The sequence below is a fragment of the Nelumbo lutea genome, chromosome 1 (genome assembly GCF_056320005.1).
Source record: "Nelumbo lutea isolate HS-2025 chromosome 1, American lotus-T2T, whole genome shotgun sequence".
Taxonomy (NCBI): Eukaryota; Viridiplantae; Streptophyta; class Magnoliopsida; order Proteales; family Nelumbonaceae; genus Nelumbo; species Nelumbo lutea.
In genome coordinates this window covers 38948982-38968818 of record NC_142684.1, presented here as the reverse complement: position 1 = coordinate 38968818, position 19837 = coordinate 38948982, and the positions used below count along the sequence as shown (strand labels likewise).

The 19837-nt window shown below is 39.1% G+C and overlaps 1 protein-coding gene across 3 annotated transcripts in view; it reads left to right on the top strand.

Moving 5' to 3' along the window:
- Positions 1–19837, top strand: part of LOC148874337 (erythroid differentiation factor-like protein) — a 38943-nt gene that overhangs the window by 9942 nt on the left and 9164 nt on the right. For all 3 annotated transcript variants that reach the window (XR_016101786.1, XM_088952984.1, XM_088953067.1), the window contains exons 3-8: positions 10093–10300; positions 10389–10968; positions 11039–11290; positions 11395–11586; positions 11674–11748; positions 11875–14412. Coding sequence is in view for 2 of the 3 variants with exons in the window: in XM_088952984.1 (XP_088809110.1) it covers positions 10093–10300; positions 10389–10968; positions 11039–11290; positions 11395–11586; positions 11674–11748; positions 11875–14412 (3845 nt within the window). In the remaining variant the exon portion in view is untranslated. The remainder of the gene's footprint in view (positions 1–10092; positions 10301–10388; positions 10969–11038; positions 11291–11394; positions 11587–11673; positions 11749–11874; positions 14413–19837) is intronic.

The following is a 19837-nucleotide window of genomic DNA, read 5'->3' as shown; positions in this document are numbered from 1 at the left end:
AGATGCCTTGAGAGGGGTGGTTTGCCCACAAAATACTTGATAGGGTCAGTTTTACTAATTAACAGGTTCTTGTGGCCTAGTAGATAGTGCCTAAACTTTCGCACTGCAAACACCAGGGCTAAACACTTTCTTCATGTTTGAATTTTCCGACTTTTTTTTTTTTTGATTTTTTAGCTTTTGGTATCTCTTGGTGCTATCTAAAAAAGGAAAATGCCTTTGGAAGACTATTCCAGCCGCTGTGATTGGCTCCATTTGGACAGAAAGGAATAACAGATTGTTTAGAGATCAAAGAAAGATTCCTGTGATTGGGTGAATGAGAGGTTTAAACATTGCTCTGGGTAGTTTGCTTTGAAGGGGCTGCAGGTGTGAAAATGATAAAAAAATTAAAGGCCATTAAGGAAGGATTGAGGGAGAGAAGGAAGGAGACATTTGGAGGGGAAGAACGTAGAAAAAGGAGATTTCGGAAAAACTAGCTAGACAAGACAGAATTAGAGAGGAAGGTGAATTCAAGAGAGAAGCCCAAATTGAGATGGCAGCTTTAGAGTTGGAGCTGGCTAGACTGGACAGAATTAGAGAGGAAGGTGAATTCAAGAGAGAAGCCCAAATTGAGATGGCGGCTTTGGAGTTAGAGCTGGAAAGTCTAGTCTTGAGGTAGGAGTAAGGTGGAGACAGAACTCAAGAGCTTTATATCTAAAAGAAGGAGACAAGAACACTCGTTTTTTCCATGCCTTTGCAAATGGAGGAAGAAGAAAAAACATGACCACTAGGGTGTTGGTCGAGGAGGAGGTGGTGGAGACATGGGGGGAAATTCAAGAAAAAATGGTGTCCTATTACAAGAGGCTGTATGCGGGGAGAAACTGGTGCTGGGTGTCATTGGGAGATTTAGAGCCAAGTCAGCCAAGTGACAGTTCAGCAATCTGGTTAGAGAGGGCTCTTGAAGTAGCAGAGGTAAAGGAGGCATTGAAGAAGATAAATAGTGATAAAGCACCCGGTCCAGATGGATTCAACTTCAACTTCATCAAGAGTTGCTGGTACTTCTTGCAAGAGGACTTTATGCAGTTATACAAAGAGTTCTGGGAATCCAAAAGTTTAGACAGAAGGGTAAATGCAACATTTATAGCTTTAGTTCAGAAAAAGAGTGGAGCAGTGCACATGAAAGATTTCAGGCCAATAAGTTTAATAAGCAGTCCCTACAATCTTTTGGCAAAAGTGTTGGCAAGCAGGTTGAAGAGAGTGATCCAGGAAGTGGTGGGGGAATCTCAGATGGCTTTTGTAGAAGGAAGGCAGATCCTAGATTGGGTTTTGGTGGCTAGTGATTGCATTGATTCAAGAATTAGAAGCGGAAGAAGACCATGTCTGGTTTGTAAGCTGGATATAGAGAAGGCGTATGACCATGTGGAATGGGTTTTTTTTTGGAGGAGATGCATTGATTGATGGGGTTTGGGGAGACTTGGAGGGGCTGGATGTATGGGTGTATTTCATCTGTGTCCTTTTCTTTACTTATCAACGGGGTATCTTCAGAATTCTTTCAAGCCTCTAGGGGATTGAGGCAAGGGGATCCAATCTCCCCGTTGTTGGTTGTGTTAGTAATGGAAGCCTTAAATATGGTCATGAAGAAAGGAGTTCAGAGGGACTGGATTGAAGTCTTTAAGGTTGGAGCATAAGGTTCTTGTATATCCCATCTACAGTATGCTTGTGACACATTAGTTTTCTTAGATGCCTCAGTGAACCAAGTCTTGAATCTCAGAGCAGTGTTAGCTAACTTTGAGATGCTGACCGGTCTGAAAGTGAACCTAGAGAAGAGTCTACTGATAGGAGTTGGAGAGATAAGTGGGTGGGGGGGGGGGGGGAATGGAACAGTTTACAGGGGTGCTGGAGTGCAGAGTAGGGGAGCTTCCTTTTATGTATTTAAGACTTCCGGTGGGGTCAAGGCAGCAGCAACAAGTATTTGGAAGCCTCTACTAGAAAGAGTAGAAAAGAGGTTGGACAGATGGAAGGCTAAGTACCTATCTTTGGGAGGGAGAATCACACTTATAAAGAGTGTTTTGGCCAGCTTACCAACTTATTACCTTTCCTTTGTAAGAGTACCTAATGAAGTGGCTAAGAAGGTTGAGAAAATTCAAAGGGACTTCTTATGGGAAGGGGTGGGGGGAGCCAAAAAATATCACTTGGTCAAGTGGGAGGAGGTGTGCAAGCCAAAGGAGAGGGGAGGTTTGGGGCTGAAAAGGGTCAAGGTAATAAATAAAGCACTTCTAGGGAAATGGCTGTGGAGGTTTAGGCAAGGGAGGGAGAGGGAGGCTCTATGGAGGAGAGTGGTGGTTGGAAATATGGTGTGATAAGATTCGGGTGGGAACCAAGGGAAGTGAGAAGCTCATATGGGGTGAGTGTTTGGAAAGGAATAATAAGTTTCAATCAAGATTTCAGAAAAATGGTCAAGTTTATAGTGGGGGAAGGCTCTAAAGTGAGGTTCTAGGAAGATGAGTGGCTTGAAATAGGGAAGTTAAGTGAGGTGTGCCTAAGGTTATATAAGTTAACAGAACAACAAGTCTCAATAGCCCAATGCTATGAGTGGAGAGGGGAGCAATTGATCTGGAATCCGAACTTCAGAAGGCCTCTTCTAGATCAAGAAGTGGAAGAGTGTATTGTGCTTCTGGAAAAGGTAGAAGGAACCAACATTTTTAGAGATATAGAGGATGGTCTCTGGTGGAAAGAATGTAAGGAAGGCAGATTTACAGTCAAGTCATTTTACAAAGCTCTAACGAGAGAAGAAAGGGGTACATACCAGATAAAAGAGTATGGGGTAACCCAGTCCCCCCAAGGGTAGAAGCCTTTGCCTGGTTGGTGGCACACGATATTATTCTCACCTCTGTTCATCTGAAATTAGGGGTTTATATCTTGCCAACTGGTGTTATATATGCAATCAGGGGCACCCTTTGCAAAGCAAACGAGGAAAGTTGCTACCATTTACTAATCACTTGCTCATTTGTTGTAGGCCTTTGGGAAAAGCTTTTTGATCTTTTTGGCTGCAGGTGGACAGAACCGGTGCAGATTTGCAATCTTTTTGATCCTACAACTTTCATTTGGCCAAAGAGAAGAGGAAGAGTTTTGTGGAGGGGTGCGAGAGCTGCTTTGGTGTGGACTGTGTGGGAGGAACGAAATGCTAGAATCTTTAATGACAAGGAGAGGGGTCAAACTTGTGTGTTAGAAAGTATCTTATGTAGGGCCATAAGTTGGGTAAAATCATTGGATCTGTTCTCCTCCTACACTTTTGATGACATAAGGAGAAGTTGGGAACAATTAGCTAAAAGTTCCGCGGTCAGAAGCAAGCCAATGGTGGATTGGAAGTCTCCTGATGCAGGTGTCATTAAACTAAATTTTGATGGCAGTAGCTTGGGCAACCCGTGGCCATCTGGAATAGGGGAAGTCTTTAGAAATGATCAGGGTCAGATTGTAGCTCTATTTTCTGGTCCTATAGGGCGGGGAGACTCAGTAAATGCAGAACTCCAAGCTGTATTACAAGGAGCAGAATGTGCAAGAGAGTTGGCAGTGGAGCATTTAATGATTGAAGGTGATTCTAAATTGGTTGTTGGATGGCTAAAAGAACCAGAGACGACAGCCTGGCCGTACAGGGGGACTTTGAGAAGATTTAAGTGGCTGACTTCAAATATTTCAGTCACAGTTCAATGGGAAAGAAGATCGGCAAATGGGCTGGCAGACCTCCTAACTAAACAAGGAGTACATAGGACTCAGCTCTTTTGGGCTCAATTGTAAGCTTTATGATATAGTTTGGAGGCTGCACCTCGCGCCTCTTAGTGGGGAATTGTATGATGCATACTTAGTTCTTTAATTAATAAAATTATCATTACCTTTATCTATCAAAAAAAAAAAAAAAAGAAAGTCTTCCATTTGTTCTCATGCAATATAGCAAGCTTCATATGGAAGTTCTTCTTCTTTCTATTTGGGGTGAGTGGATTCCATGCATCGACTTCAGCAGAAAGAAAGCTAAGATTATTTGGAGCTGTGTCCCTTTTGCAGTATGTTGGTCTATTTGGAGGGAGAGAATCAGGAGTTTTTGAGAATAGGTCGAATAACATTGAATATATGGTAGCTGCAGTGACCAATCTGATTTCAGAATGGGTTCTCAGATTTCCAGATTTCAATCAAGTCTCCAAGGCTGATTTGTTGGAAAATTTTTTGGAATATCCTTGAATTACAGCCTTGTAATGTTGAATCCTTTTCAATTTGAAGTTTTTGGAATGTATGTGGTGCATCAACTAGACAACCAAGGATGTTAGGATGTAACTCTTTTTTCTTTTAGTGAAATGAAATTTTTTTCTTGATTCTTGAAAAAAAGGGGAAGAAGTACAAGCAAGTGCAATACCTGTTTTAGGCTTTAGCAAAGGCACTGGAAGGATCACTAGAACCAATAGAAGTGGACATTCCATTCTTCTCCAAATGCATTAGGAGGCTTCTAAGCTTATCCGTTACATCACAGGAGCCATGAGGAAAGGTCAGGATAGTAGATTACGAAGCATCAACACCAACAATAGTTAAATGGGGCATTACCCTTCTTTCCAGTTTTAAACCTATCAGGCTTCAAATGTAGGTTCAGCTTCTAGCATTTTTCCTTAGTACGCCTAGGTTTCTTAGTATATTCACAACTATAAGACTTTTCATTGGCAATTTGCTTACTTATGCTTTGTTTGGCTTTAAAAAACATAAAGGTTGAGTGCTCGACCACAGTAGGCTGCATCATAGCAGTTGTACTCTCCTCATCTTGCACCAAGGAGTAGGTGGCTGCAAGGGAAACAACACTAAGAATATATTGCCTGGTGAAGTCAAACTCAGGATTCAATCCAACAAGTAAATCAAAGACTTTGTTCTTCTCAACATATTTCCGGTATTACTCACCATCTTCCCAAAGTGACTGTAGAGAAAAAAAATACATAGCTACTATTCTCTCCTCTTGATGCATACTACAAGCCTCCCTTTGGAGTTGATAAACCCGGGCTGTGTCTTTTGCCTAGGAATAGGTGGCAGTAACCCCATCCCAAATTTTCTTGGCTGTGGAGAGGAACATGTAGTTATGGGCTATATGGAACTGCATAAGCAAACCAGCCAAGACATTACCATCGAATTGTCCTGTTCCCGCTTGGAAAATTTTTGGTCTTCAGGTTTTTGCTTTGCCTCCTTGCTTGTAATGTAAACCATCTTACCTCTTCCACAAATAATAAGTTTGGCAGGTTGAGATCACTCTAGGAAGTTGGTCCAATCAAGTTTTATGGTAGTTATCATACCACCAAAGGTATCAACACTCCTGATAGGAATGCTAGACAACTAAAGGTTACCTGCAAATCCTTGGACGAATCCATAGCTCATGAAGAACTTTCTTGACAGCCCGATAACACTTCAAATACCAACGGGCAAACAATAGACCCAGCCAACTAGGTTTAGTCTTGGTTTAGAGGCACAAGGAGGCCAAACATAAGCTGGCTGCAAAAAAGGGATAGAAAAAAATCTTCCAAAAACTATTTAGGGCTTAGAAAAAGATGGGATCACTTTCTGTTAATCTGGAGATGTAAAACGACCCAATCTTACCAGGTCTCATAGAAAGAAACAACCTCATATACACAACACTCAAAACGTCAAACTTGTATTTTCTACCATTTTTGAATATAAAATACCACGAAAAATCATGGAGGCTTCATGCAGCTTTAGGAATCACGCAAAATGCCCCTAAAGCATAAAATTGTACCAGATTGGTGAGTGCCTGTTATGGGCTCGAGAATAGGATCTCGTCACGGGTCGGTCCACGGGGAAAACCTCCTGTTTTCCCTTGTTCCTCCCTTTTCTTGAAGAACCTATCTTGTCGCCCTAAAGGTGATTTGTTCAAGAGATCACCTAACTCTCCTTGCTCTCTTTCTTGATTGAAATTTTTGATGCCTTTATTCAATATTCTCAGCTCCTTAAATAGGAGATTACAAGAGATAAGAGTCCTACTTTTAGGAAGACTCTTTGCTAATTAGGAAGACTTCCTACTAATCTATCCTATTGAACTGATAAGATAAGATAAGATAAGACTCCCTTAATCTATCCTACTGAATTGATAAGATAAGATAAGACTCCCTACTAATCCATGCTATTGAACTGATAAGATAAGAACACTGAATAGATAAGACTCCTACTAATCCCTGCTACTGACAGCAAATAAGGTAAGAATACTGAATAGATAAGATAGGATGAGAACACTAAATTGTTGCTGCTGAGAACACTAAATTACTGCTGCTGCTGCTGGCGCCCACATCATTACTCCCCTTTTGGACTACGAGCTTGTCCTCAAGCTCGAATTCAGGATGGGTGTCTTGAAACACAGTCAAAGGAATCCCGGATAGGTGGAATGATTTTGCCCTCCTGTATCGGGTTCCAATGAAGAGGGTTCATCCTCAGACAACTGTAGTGATATACCAAGATTTGACCATGCGTAGCTGCATTCTTTGCCGTGGCCAACTGCAACCTTAAGGTACTTTTGAGATGTCTTGAACTGTAGAGTACAAAGATTGTGAAGGCCAAGCTGGTGCCATTGAACCGCATCATTTGGATCCTCTTCTATTGCATGCTTTAGTGTGTACAGAGCTCGCTCTTCCACTTCCGTCAAATCATTATGTCCAATTCCAAATGTTACTGCAATTTCATGCTGAGCCTTGTGAACCATGGCAAGTCCTGCCCATGCTATCCAAAGCTCAATTGTTGTAGAGTCCCCTTCTCTGAGTATTGAAGCCATTTCATTCGCAACCCATGAAAATTGTTCAGTGGGATCTTGAGACCTTTCTGCATCCTTGATACGATGAAGCGCAACAGCATATCAAGTTGACATGCAATTAGGCTCCGGTTTTGCTGCCTTCTCTAGGCACTTTCCAGCACTTCTATGATCACCAGCCAAATAGTATGCATTAGCAAGATTCACCTAGATATGTGCAGCCCTAGGATCTGATCTGACTGCAGCTAACAAACACTCTTTTGCAACATTTGCAGCCACAACATGAGGCATACAAGCTCCTTCACCAGCACTTGCCCCAACACCTGCAACAACTTGAAGATATGCAATCCCAAGATTCTGCGACACCTTGACGACACTGGATTCCTGCTTAATCGGGACATTCTGGGTGTTGCTAACCTGCGCTAGGGCAACGACCTGCTGCTCGCCCGACGATTCTGCCATGTCTGGTCGGCGGCCGGTTGTGGTTGTAGCCCCTTCCGGGTTCTTTTCCTTGCTGGAAAAGTACAACTCCATCAATCGCCTTAATTTTCGGACGTCATCCTTGATCTCGCGCACCTCCGTGCTGTTTTTCACGATCTTGAGCTCCGGTTCATGAACCCTAGTCGTCAACTGCTCAAGGTCACCCATGACGCCTTGCTCTGATACCAAATTGTTATGGGCCCGAGAATAGGATCTCGTCACGGGTCGGTCCACGGGGAAAATCTCCTATTTTCTCTTGTTCCTCCCTTTTCTTAAAGAACCTATCTTGCCGCCCTAAAGGTGATTTGTTCAAGAGATCACCTAACTCTCCTTGCTCTCTTTCTTGACTGAAATTTTTGATGCCTTTATTCAATATTCTCAGCTCCTTAAATAGGAGATTACAAGAGATAAGAGTCCTACTTTTAGGAAGACTCCTTGCTAATTAGGAAGACTCCCTACTAATCTATCCTACTGAACTGATAAGATAAGATAAGATAAGACTCCCTTAATCTATCCTACTGAATTGATAAGATAAGATAAGACTCCCTACTAATCCATACTACTGAACTGATAAGATAAGAACACTGAATAGATAAGACTCCTAGTAGTCCCTGCTACTGAATACCGAATAGATAAGATAGGATGAGAACACTAAATTGCTGCTGCTGAGAACACTAAATTACTGCTGCTGCTGCTGGCGCCCACATCAGTGCCACCACCACCTATACGAACTGCTGACATCATCCAATGGCAGTTTGGTGTCAGCAGTTTTCCCCTGGAACGAAGGTCAGCAGTAGAAACTCCCTCAAGTCTCAATGAGCTCTAATACCAAGTTACACGTGTGGAAGGTAAAAGGAAGAAGAAGAAGAAGAGGCAAAAGAGAAAGGGATGTGTCCAAGAGAAGGTGTGAGTTACTGTTCACACCATCAAACCAGCAATCTATGTTTACTATTAAGCATGAGATATTACAACTATGCCCTTGGGTGCCCAAATACAAAAGAACATAAAAGATAATATTGCCCTTACAAAGTATTCTCAACAATGATGATGATGATGGAAAAAATGGAGGTGAAGTGGTGATGGGGGTAAATATCCAAGAACATAATGGGAGTGAAAATCAGAGACCTTTGAACCTAACAATTGGAGAGTCAAGGTTCGATCATGCTACTCAAGATTATAGCCAAGCTTCTTGTGTTTCTAGAAGGCAATATTAATGAAAAAACAAGACAATGGGAGCCAATTATGAAAAGACCATGTCAGAAAACTAGCTTAGCAGGGATGAACAACTCTTCTAGTCCTACTGAGTGGGGCACTTCCAGTTCTACATCATCACATGCCTATGGGCATTTTAATCCTAACCATATACTTATAGGCTCTATGGACAAGCTTCTGATAGGGCGTCTTCTTATGAATAAGGATATGGATATGGAATTATGGAGAATACCCTCAAATAGGAGTTTTTCTTAGAGAATTGACCAATAAAGCTACTGACACTATGTAGAGTATAAGAGGGTATTTTAATGTGAAGAATTGACAACAATATTGTAGGTATGTGGAGTAGCAACATTACTGCACACCTAATGGAGTTGATGACCAGTTTGAGTCAACTTGAAATTTTTTTCGGATGTGATGTTAAATCTTAGTTTTTGTTTATATAATGAATTATTTTGTAGTTCGAAACTTAGAAGGCAAACAAGGTGACTCCAAAATATAAAGACAAAATAACCCCAGATATCACGATGCATTACAACACAAAACTTTTCCATCACCTTAATTGTACTCCCCTGAAATCTTCTTGTTACCCTTCCTGGTTTTCTTCACCTTCTTATTTGGTCCAACCCCAAAAAAGCCCCTCCTCAATCTGTCAAACACATTCAAAACTTTGAACAACTCTTTGACTTTTCCTCTTAAAGCATCCAGCTGCATTAGGATTCTTTTCTAATTCCTTTCTACATTAGAAGGCAACCAAGTGTTGTTGATACTAATGGGAGGATGCAGAAGGAAAATGTAGGGTGTTTGGTACATCTTTTGCACCCGGTCAATAAAGGACAAACAGAAATATGCAAACCTCTTACCAATAGATGGCAGAAATTTGTGTATTTTGAATTATAACTATCATCATGCATGCCTTATCCCAACTATATAGGGTTGGCTACATGGATCCTATTTTTGCCAATCTGTTTTATTTAATGCTTTATCTGATTGTTCAATTATTAGCACATAAATACTTTCTTGCATGATTATGACCTTATTCCAATTTGGATCATTTGTCATTTCCTCTGTGAGTTTTGCACAATCCTTCCACTTAGTATCTATGTTACCTGGATATGGCAAAAGGATGACTGGACAAGGTATCAGATAAGAAATCTATACCAAAAATTTAAGCATCTGATATGATACAGCACATGGATCCTATTTTTGCCAATCTGTTTTATTTAATGCCTTATCCGATTGTTCAATTATTAGCACATAAATAATTTCTTGCATGATTATGACTTTATTCCAATTTGGATCATTTGTCATTTCCTCTGTGAGTTTTGCACGATCCTTCCACTTAGTATCTATGTTACCTGGATATGGCAAAATGATGACTGGACAAGGTATCAGATAAGAAATCTACACCAAAAATTTAAGCATCTGATATGATACAGCACTCTTATAGAGGAGATGTATCCAGTATCATAGGTTAATATATACTCTACTTGCTAGCTTCAGAATGCTAGTTAACTAATTTTCCACTTGTTGCTTCTACTTCCTTACCTTTTAGGGAACCATTTAACTAAATCATTCTCTTCTTTGTTTCTTTCCTTGAACTTCTAATATTTGAGCTACGTTTTGTTCATTGATGTCAACAGATTTTCATTGGGAAAGTGGGGCTATCACTCAAAATCTTGCTAGAAAATGTGAGATGCTTGCTGTATCTGGTCTAGTGGAATATGGCGATGAGATAGATGTCATTGCTCCAGCTGATATTCTGAAGCAGATCTTTAAGATGCCCTACTCCAAGGCTCGTTTATCTATTGCAGTTCATCGTATTGGTCAGACTCTTGTTCTTAATACAGGGTATGCCTTATAAACAGAAGCTGCTTTTTTGCATGTTCAGCTTGTAATTGCAAACACACATCCTTCAATTTTTCCTGAACATTTGCAGGCCTGATGTTGAGGAGGGAGAAAAATTGGTTAGAAGACATAGCAATCAATCTAAATGTGTTGATCAGTCTCTCTTTCTGAATTTTGCCATGCATTCAGTCAGAATGGAGGCTTGTGATTGCCCACCAGGTAAATATGTCCCACACGAAGAGGAGTCAAACCCAACCATTTTTCCAGGACAATTTGACTCTACGAAGGGATCTTTTGTCTCTCCTGTTCTTCCAAATCAAGGCGATACATCACAGGTTCTTGGTCAGAGTGGTGGTGGCAGCCAGAGAGAAGGATTAAATGGCCATGCACAGTATCCACAAGGGAATCAGGGTGATTTCTTTTTGGGTGGTAAGAAAAGTAAGAGAAATAGCAGGTGTGATGCTGTCAAGAAAGCTTCACAAGTTGGTGAAAAGCCCAGATGCACAGTGCAGGAATCTGAAAAGTACAGGAGGGTTGGTGGTGATGATTTTCTAAGAGTTTTGTTTTGGAAATTTCACAACTTTCGCATGCTTTTGGGAAGTGACTTGCTTTTATTTAGTAATGAGAAATATGTTGCTGTGAGCTTGCATCTGTGGGACGTTGCACGACAGGTAACCAGTATCTTGCTGTATACAATGATATTATGTCTCTTTTCTTTCTCATTGTATTTCTCATCTACAGGTCACACCATTGACTTGGCTGGAAGCCTGGCTTGACAATGTCATGGCAAGTGTTCCTGAATTGGCCATCTGTTATCATCAAAATGGTGTTGTCCAAGGCTATGAGCTTCTTAAAACAGATGATATTTTTTTACTTAAGGGCATCTCTGAAGATGGCACACCTGCATTCCATCCTCATATTGTCCAACAAAATGGCCTTTCAGTTTTGAGGTTCCTTCAGGAAAACTGCAAGCAAGATCCTGGTGCATATTGGGTACTGTTTCCTGGTTTTTATCTGGATATGGAAATGGATGTATTTTAAATTGCTTATTACAATTTGTAACTTTCATGATTCTTATGTTGACTAAATATTTTCAGTTGTATAAAAGTGCTGGAGAGGATGTTATCCAACTCTTTGATCTTTCTGTTCTCCCTAAGAACCATTCACCCAGTAACCATGATAAAAGCTCTAGCTCCCTGTCATCTATAATGCATAGAGGGAGAAGGGACTCCTTGTTTTCATTGGGGACTCTTCTGTACCGAGTTGCTCATAGACTATCATTTTCAGGGGTATGGAATCAGATATCTGTCATTTTAGATTCTTTGCCCTATAGGATATGGTTAACTCTAGTTGATGATCGACTATTTTTACTGCAGGGTGCCAATGGTAGGGCGAGGTGTGCAAGGTTTTTCAAAAAATGTCTGGATTTTTTGGATGAGCAGGATCATCTGGTATTACTGCTTTCCAGGATATGTTTTATATTGGTCATGCTGTTTTCTTTTTGGTTGATTTTTTTTCCAAAATTATTGGATTGAAAGATGATTTTTATACTTACAATTAATTTGGTGGTGAAATAGGTTGTTCGTGCATTTGCTCATGAACAATTTGCAAGGTTTATTTTGAAATACCATGAGGAGCTTGATTTAACATCTGAATCTGTTCCTATTGAATCTGAAGTTACAGTTACTGATGCAGAAGATGAACCCTCTGACTTCTCTCTAGGCATGACTAGATCATTAATCCATGATGAATCATGTTCTCAAATTGCAGAAGATGCACAGACCCCTTCATCTAAAGATGGAAATAATCTTCAAGATTCACTGTCAGGGGAGCCCTCTCTGAAGATGACTTTAGAAGCAAATCTGTTTAGCCCAAAAAAATTTGTTGCACCACAAAGAATGGATGGGGGAGGTTCAAAAGGAACTGTGCCAAGTTCTTGCAGTGAAGATAGCCTTGCAGTATGTGAGATGGCTTCAGCTTCTGCACATATGGTTCAAACTGTTGCTGATCCAATCTCCTCGAGATTAGCTGCAATACATCATGTATCTCAAGCTATCAAGTCTCTCAGGTGGAAGCGTCAATTACAGGACACTGAATTAAAGCTGATTGATCATGGTAGCAGCATCCAGGAAAGATCATCTACCCCCTTTACTGTATGTGCTTGTGGTGATACTGATTGTATTGAAGTTTGTGATATTCGGGAGTGGCTTCCAAGATTGAAAATGGACCACAAGTTGTGGAAACTTGTTCTTTTACTTGGAGAGTCTTATTTGCTTCTTGGGCAAGCTTATAAAGAAGATGGGCAATTGCATCAAACTCTAAAGGTTGTAGACTTGGCATGTTCTATTTATGGATCAATGCCCCAACATATTGAAGAAGAACAGTTTACCTCATCCATGGTAATTAGCACATCCCAATCAAATTTTGGTAGTTTGAGTGGAAAGACAAGACCATTCCTTGACAAACAATTGCATTCTGATTTCACCGGAGATTGCCTTCCTATTGAATGTTGCTCTTCCCCTTACCTTTTCTGGGCCAAGGCGTGGACACTTGTTGGGGATGTGTATGTTGAGCACCACATGGTAAGAGGTAAAGAAATACCAATACACCCAGAAAGCAAACCTTGTAGTCGCAAATTGAGAATGCCATCTGAAGTTATGAAGGAGGTAAAAAGGCTCAAAAAGAAGTTGGGACAATATAAGCAAAACTGCAGTACTTGTTCCTTGATAAACTGCAGTTGCCAGAGTGACAGGGCAAGCAGTGGTAACAGTGCAAGCAGTAGCACTGGAGATGTCCAACCATTAACTCATGGTAGAAAACAGAGTAAAAGACTTAATGCAAAGAAATCTAAAGATGCTCTTGTTGGAACTCTGGATGATAGCCATGTTCAGAGCAAGGAAGAACCTGTGAATGCTTTCGAAGGTGGATGTTTACCTAACAATAAAGGTGGTAACAAATCTGTTGAAAATTCTAAAACAATAACAAATAATTTAGGTGAAGCATCTTGGACCACTAATTCTATAGTTGAGGGTCCCTTGGAAGTGCAGGATAGTGGGTCTTTAGCAGCTACTGATGTTGAAACTAATACTCAAGAAGCATCCAAAGAGAAAACTGGTGGAATTTTCAAATTTCTTCAAGGGCCTGTATTTGCAGATGAAGATTCCAATCTTTCATCTGCCATAAGCTGTTATGATGCGGCTAGACAAGCAATGGATGGCCTGCCCACTGGTTTAGCAGAATTACAATCTGTACTTAAAAAGAAAGGATGGGTGTGTAATGAACTAGGTCGACAGAGGCTTGAAAGAAAAGATTTGGACAAAGCTGAACTAGCATTTGCAGAAGCTATAAAAGCCTTCAGAGAAGTTTCTGACCATACTAATATTATATTAATTGAATGCAACTTGGGTCATGGCAGAAGAGCATTGGCAGAAGAAATGGTATTGAAGATAGAAAATCTCAAGGCACATGTGATCTTCCAAAATGCATATAACAAAGCTCTTAATACTGCAAAGCTTGAATACTGTGAATCACTACGATATTATGGTGCAGCCAGGTCAGAGTTGAATGCTCTAGGGGAGGGCACAGGATCAGTGTCAAGCACCTTGAGGAATGAGGTATATACACAATTTGCTAATACATATTTGAGGCTCGGTATGCTTTTGGCCAGAGAGGATATTACTGCAGAGGTTTATGAAAACAGAACTCTTGAACATCTATCTTTAAGCCATCTAAATCCTCTTGATAGGAGAGCTAGGAAAGAACTGAGGAAACATGAGATTTCAGCCAATGATGCTATTAGGGAGGCTGTATATATGTATGAATCACTGGGTGAACTGCGCAAACAGGAGGCTGCATATGCTTATTTTCAACTTGCTTGCTACCACAGGGATTGTTGTTTGAGGTTTTCAAATGCAGATCATAAGCACATTAATCCATCTAGAGGTGAGAGCAACAGTCTTCAGAAGGTTAAGCAGTATGCATCTTTGGCTGAAAGGAACTGGCAGAAATCGATAGATTTTTATGGAGCAAAGACACATCCCATCATGTACCTGACTATTCTTATGGAAAGATCAGCTCTTTCATTGAATCTCTCAGACATTTTCCACTCAAACACAGTATGTTCCATTAACTTGTTGGTTCTCTGTCAGTTTTCTAATACCATAATGGTTTAGCAATTATATATTGGTCTTTATTTAATGCATGTCAATTTTTTTTGATCAATAACTTAACATTTTATTAATTAAGAAGAAGGATGGTAAAATACATTAATACAGTCACTGTGAGGGATAAAGCCTCTTATCTCTCTCCCATACAATCTGATCCCTTACAGTTGTGCCCATAATGAATCTCTCTCCACCCATTGTTTAGCTAAGGCATCTGCTACATAAAAAATCTCTTAACACACCCAACAACTATTTCCAAATCTCTCATTGTTGAAAAGCCACAGATTTGACCCCCCATCTTGTAACCAGGTAATCACCTGTTTGGACTCTCCTTCCACAAATAGCTTTTGAATGTTCATTTGCTTTGCCTTTTGGATGCCTTCCACTACTGCGAACACTTCTGTTCTCAGGGAGTCTCCTCCAACTGGCCCTGAGAACATGGCTATTGGAACTCCTAGTTTCATGATTGATACCTTTGTTTTTAGAAAATGTCAATATTATTAGAGGTATAAAACTTGAGGCATGCCTTGGTGTGAGGCATTGTAAAACATACTTTTCAAGGCGCCTAGTCTCCTAGGCAGACACTTAGGCATCTAGGCAATGAGTTCTTATTTTTAATAAAAAAATATAAATCCTAGGGTAGTTCCCTAGGTTTCATAGTAATAAGCAGTATCGTTAACTAATCATTACCATAATCCTCAAGAAATAAGTATAAACTCCGTATCAAAAGATAGAAAATCAACATATTTATGAGAAGAAAAATATGAAAGAAAACATACAAAACATAAGGGATGAGCCTTTATTGTTCTTGTGTTTCAATTGGATAAAATCTTCAAGTGTTTCTTCCTTATCAATTCAGGTTTTAAAGCCCTAAAGTGTTCAAGACTATGCCATGAATTGTCTGCCGATTGAATCCAAGCAAGTAAGAAAATAATAAAAAGAAACTGGTATAAGAACAATAATATTAACACTATAAACCCACAATATGAATAATTTAGTCTAATAATATCTATTATACTACTAATAACAAAATATAAAAATATTATGTGGTGTCTACATATAAATTTGTAGGCATTTGGGCAAGGCAACCCTCCAAGAATGCCTTATTGCCTTAGGTGTTGCCTAGGCATCACCTTGACAACTATGTCGCCAAATGCCTGATGTGGGATTGGTGAGGTACCCATGTCATGTGAAGTGTGAGTAGTGCATGAGAAAAGAAACCAGATTTGGAAATTTCTGGATTTTCAAGTATTTTTTTATTTTTTACAGTAATGATATTTTGGTTATTCTATATATTGCTTTTAGAGTTATTTTCTTTATGTTTGTTAGTGTGGTAGAATCATAATTTTGAACTTCATGGTTCAAGGAGTTTAGTTGACTCTAGACAGTACATTTATGTATATTGTTGCAAAAACATGATAAATTGTAATGAAATGATATATGAGTGATTTTTCTGCATGTTATGCTTATGGTGAATGAGAATGAACCCATAAACCTAGAGAGATGCCTGGTGTCCATTGAATGATTCTAGTCTTCTAGGTTCTCTCTTCTCTCTCTCTCTCTTGCTTTCTAATTCTTCAATTGTTCATTATAGTCATCAATAATCCATAAATTATTCATTAAAAGAGTTTATTATCTTTAAAGGACTAAAAATTGATCTAGGTACATTTTCTTTAGTTAAACATAAAATCGCTTGACTTTTGCATTTCAGTCATTTTTCATCCTTGTCAAACCATATCAGAATTCTCCCATATTTGGATATCTTATAGATTTCTATCACTTTTCATCCTACCAAATTTTATGCCAAATTTTATTTAAATCATAATTCATTGGATTTTGGTGGTTATTCTCAAGGAGTTTTTTTGTCCTTTGTGGAAAACTTACTCAAAATGCTTGAAATCATGCATACAATCCATCATTCTAAAATGTTTACAAAATTTCTTTAGAAAATTCCACTTATACATATTTATTTAAAATTTCCATTTTCTCAAGGTCCTAAAACCTTTCCAACCTCTGTTTACTCTTTTATTTAGTCCTAAAATTATCCCTAAATGCTTACTAGTCCATTTGCTGCATTACAAGGAACTCAGATTGCTCACCAGCTTAGCCTAGTAAATTTGATAATAGGAGATTCCAAGTTGGTGGTGGGTTGGCTACAAAACCCGGATTTTGTTCCTTGGTACTACAGAGATGAAATCAAGAAATTCAAATGGTAAACAAGGGACATGAATGTAAGAGTACACTGGGCCAGAAATCTGCAAATTCTTTGGTTGATTGTCTTGCTAAACAAGGGACAAACAAGGATACTTTATATTGGGTTTAGCTGTAATTTTCTTTTAATTTGTTTATTTTGTTCTAAAATTGGGGTAGGTCGCAACCCGTGCCTCTCAAAGGGATGCTTGTACTGATTTAAGCCATTGATATCAATAAAGTATTAATCATTTATCAAAAAAAAAAAAATCCTTCCTAGCCCATTGTTTTGTTTTCAAGAAAAGGTAATGCATACATTAAAGATGAACTAGAAAGACCATACAATAGAATTAATTGAATCCCTAAATCCTTTCTAGCCCCTTGCTATATAGATAGACAGAGAGAGCGAGTATAGACAAAACAAAAAGAAAGAAACAAAAAAATAGCAAAAAGACTGTACATACCTTCTTTGTCATCATTCTTCTTTTCTCTTTCTTTGGTCTTCATCAAGTTTCTCCTTTTTGCAAGAAGTAGAACCCTAACATGTTGGACCCAAATCTAATATATATGCCATCCGTTGCTCATTTTTATTTGAGATACTTATTTGGTCCCTATTATATACAAGGAAAATGGTACCTTGGAAAGCTATAAAGATTGGCGGCCAAGGGATACACTTCAGCATATGATATAGACTGCATGGGAACTTTTGCCCTTGTGGAAAAGATGAATTTAGTTTGAGTTTTATTATGTCATGCGGCATCTTATTCTTGGCCACTGATCTAATTCAATGTGAAGAATGCTTTTTTTTTGAAAATAAATAAAAAAGAGAATATATTAAGAAAGAAAGAAGAGAGTTACAAAAAATGTGATAAGGCATCACCCCAAGGAAGAAAACCCAACCACCAATCTCACTTCCAGACACCCCACTGAATAACACCAAAAAAAATACACTTCTACAACTTCAGCTGAAAAAGAAAAAGAAAAGTGAACCCAACCAACCACTTCCACTGAGCACCTCAGACTATGTTTAGCAAATAAGTGGTTTGTTAATTAAGTACTTATCATAAGCACTTCTTTTTAAGTACTTCTTCAATTAAGTACTAATTAGTGTTTGGGGAGGTCTTTCTCAAACAACTTACAATTATTTTAAGTACTTATTTGTGTTGCAGTGTTTGGTGAGCTACTTATGCTATAAGTACTAATTGCAACACCACAAGAACCACTCAAAACTAAAACTCCAAGTGAAATCTTCTCAGGCTTTGCTTGAAACCTCATCTCCTTGAGGTTCTAAATTGGAGAAAACTTTACTCTTCATATTCCCTTCATTGAACTTGTATCACTTGAACCCTGACAGTGATCCACATTTCTTTAGTCTTCGAATAGGTGTCAAAACTCTAACCACATAAGGAACTAATAAAAAATATATAATTTTTTGAAAGAAATAAAAGGAACGATATAGTTTATCATGTTTATCTTACTATTATACAGTCAAAATATAATAAACATTATAACAACTAAAGAGCTTATATATAATCTCATGGTGTTTGGGCGAGGTGAGCCCCAAAAAGCACTTAGATGCCTAGGCGCCGCCTTGACAACTGTGCTGAACAGTGTGAACATTCTTCTTATTTCTGAGTCACCTCACTGCATTAAGCTTTTTCTCCAGCCTCTGCTCCTCCAATGATTTGGGATTGATTCTTTCTAACTCTAAAACTGCGTTCTCCTAAAAAATCTGGATGGAATTCTGCTCTATATCCCTTTTAACATCAACCCCCACACTCCAACTAAACTCAAAAAACCTTGATCCTCATCCTTTTTATTTTTTAATTTAACAACAGCTTCACCAATCTCAGTCACTGGTGTCTTGTAAATTTTCTTGCAAATTCTTCTTGTCCTAAGAAACGCAAGCCCAGGATTTTATTTAGTAGAAAACTACCGAATCAAAGAATCTGTAAAGAAAAGAGATGTTTCTAGAGGAAGAAGAGAAAGAGAAGAGATTGAGAAAGAAAGAGAGAGCAAATCAGTTCTGGGGCCCTCTTCACTAGTATTTATACTTTTAATTGAAAAAGGGTACAATGACTAATATGCCCTTATAGGGCGGCTAACACATAAAACTGCATAAATAACTTAAAAGAACCACTCAAAAGGGACCCAAAGTGTGTTGTGGTCCTCACTTCCTTTCTAAACAAATAATAAACAAAACAGCTACTAAATCTGCACAAATTTGCCCAAAATCCTCAATACTCCCCCTCAAGTTGGGAGTAAAGTGTCACACATTCCCAACTTGTGTAGGTCATATTCAAGCTTGTTCTTTGCAATTCCTTTGGTGAAGACATCAACTAACTGTAATTCAGAGGAGACATAAGGCAGGCAAACTTCTCCTGTTGTCACCCTCTCTTATAAAGTGTTGATCAACCTCAATGTGTTTTGTCCTGTCATGCTGAATTGGATTTTGAGAAATATTGATTGCAGCTTGGTTGTCACAATATAACATCATGGGCTCCTCAACTTTTATCCCAATCTCACTCAGCAAGGATCTAACCCAAAGTAGCTCTGAAACACCATGGGCAATAGATCTATATTCAGTCGTTGCACTTGACTTAGCCACCACTAATTGTTTTTTACTCTTCCATGAAACTAGATTTCCTCCCACAAAGGTGCATACCCCTGATGTGGATCTCTTGTCATCTAGACAACCTGCCCAATCTACATCTGTATAGGACTCCAGTTTTAAATTCCCATGGTCTAAGAATAGAATCTCTCTGCAAAGGTGCTTCTTCAGGTATGCAAATATCCTATCAATGGCTTCCCAATGCTGAACCCGAGGAGTCTGCATATGCTGACTCCCAACACTAACAACATAGGAAATGTCTGGGTGTGTCATACATAAATATAATAGCTGGCCTACCATCCTTTGATATCTCCCACATCTTTAACCAACTTACCATCCAAAGCATTAATCCTATGGTTCGGGTCAATAGGAGTATCAACTGGTTTAGTTCCTAGCTTCCTAGTTTTCTACAGTAAGTCCAACACATACTTCCTCTGAGAGATGAATATCCCATGCTTGCCTACCATCCTTTGATATCTCCCACATCTTTAACCAACTTACCATCCAAAGCATTAATCCTATGGTTCGGGTCAATAGGAGTATCAACTGGTTTAGTTCCTAGCTTCCTAGTTTTCT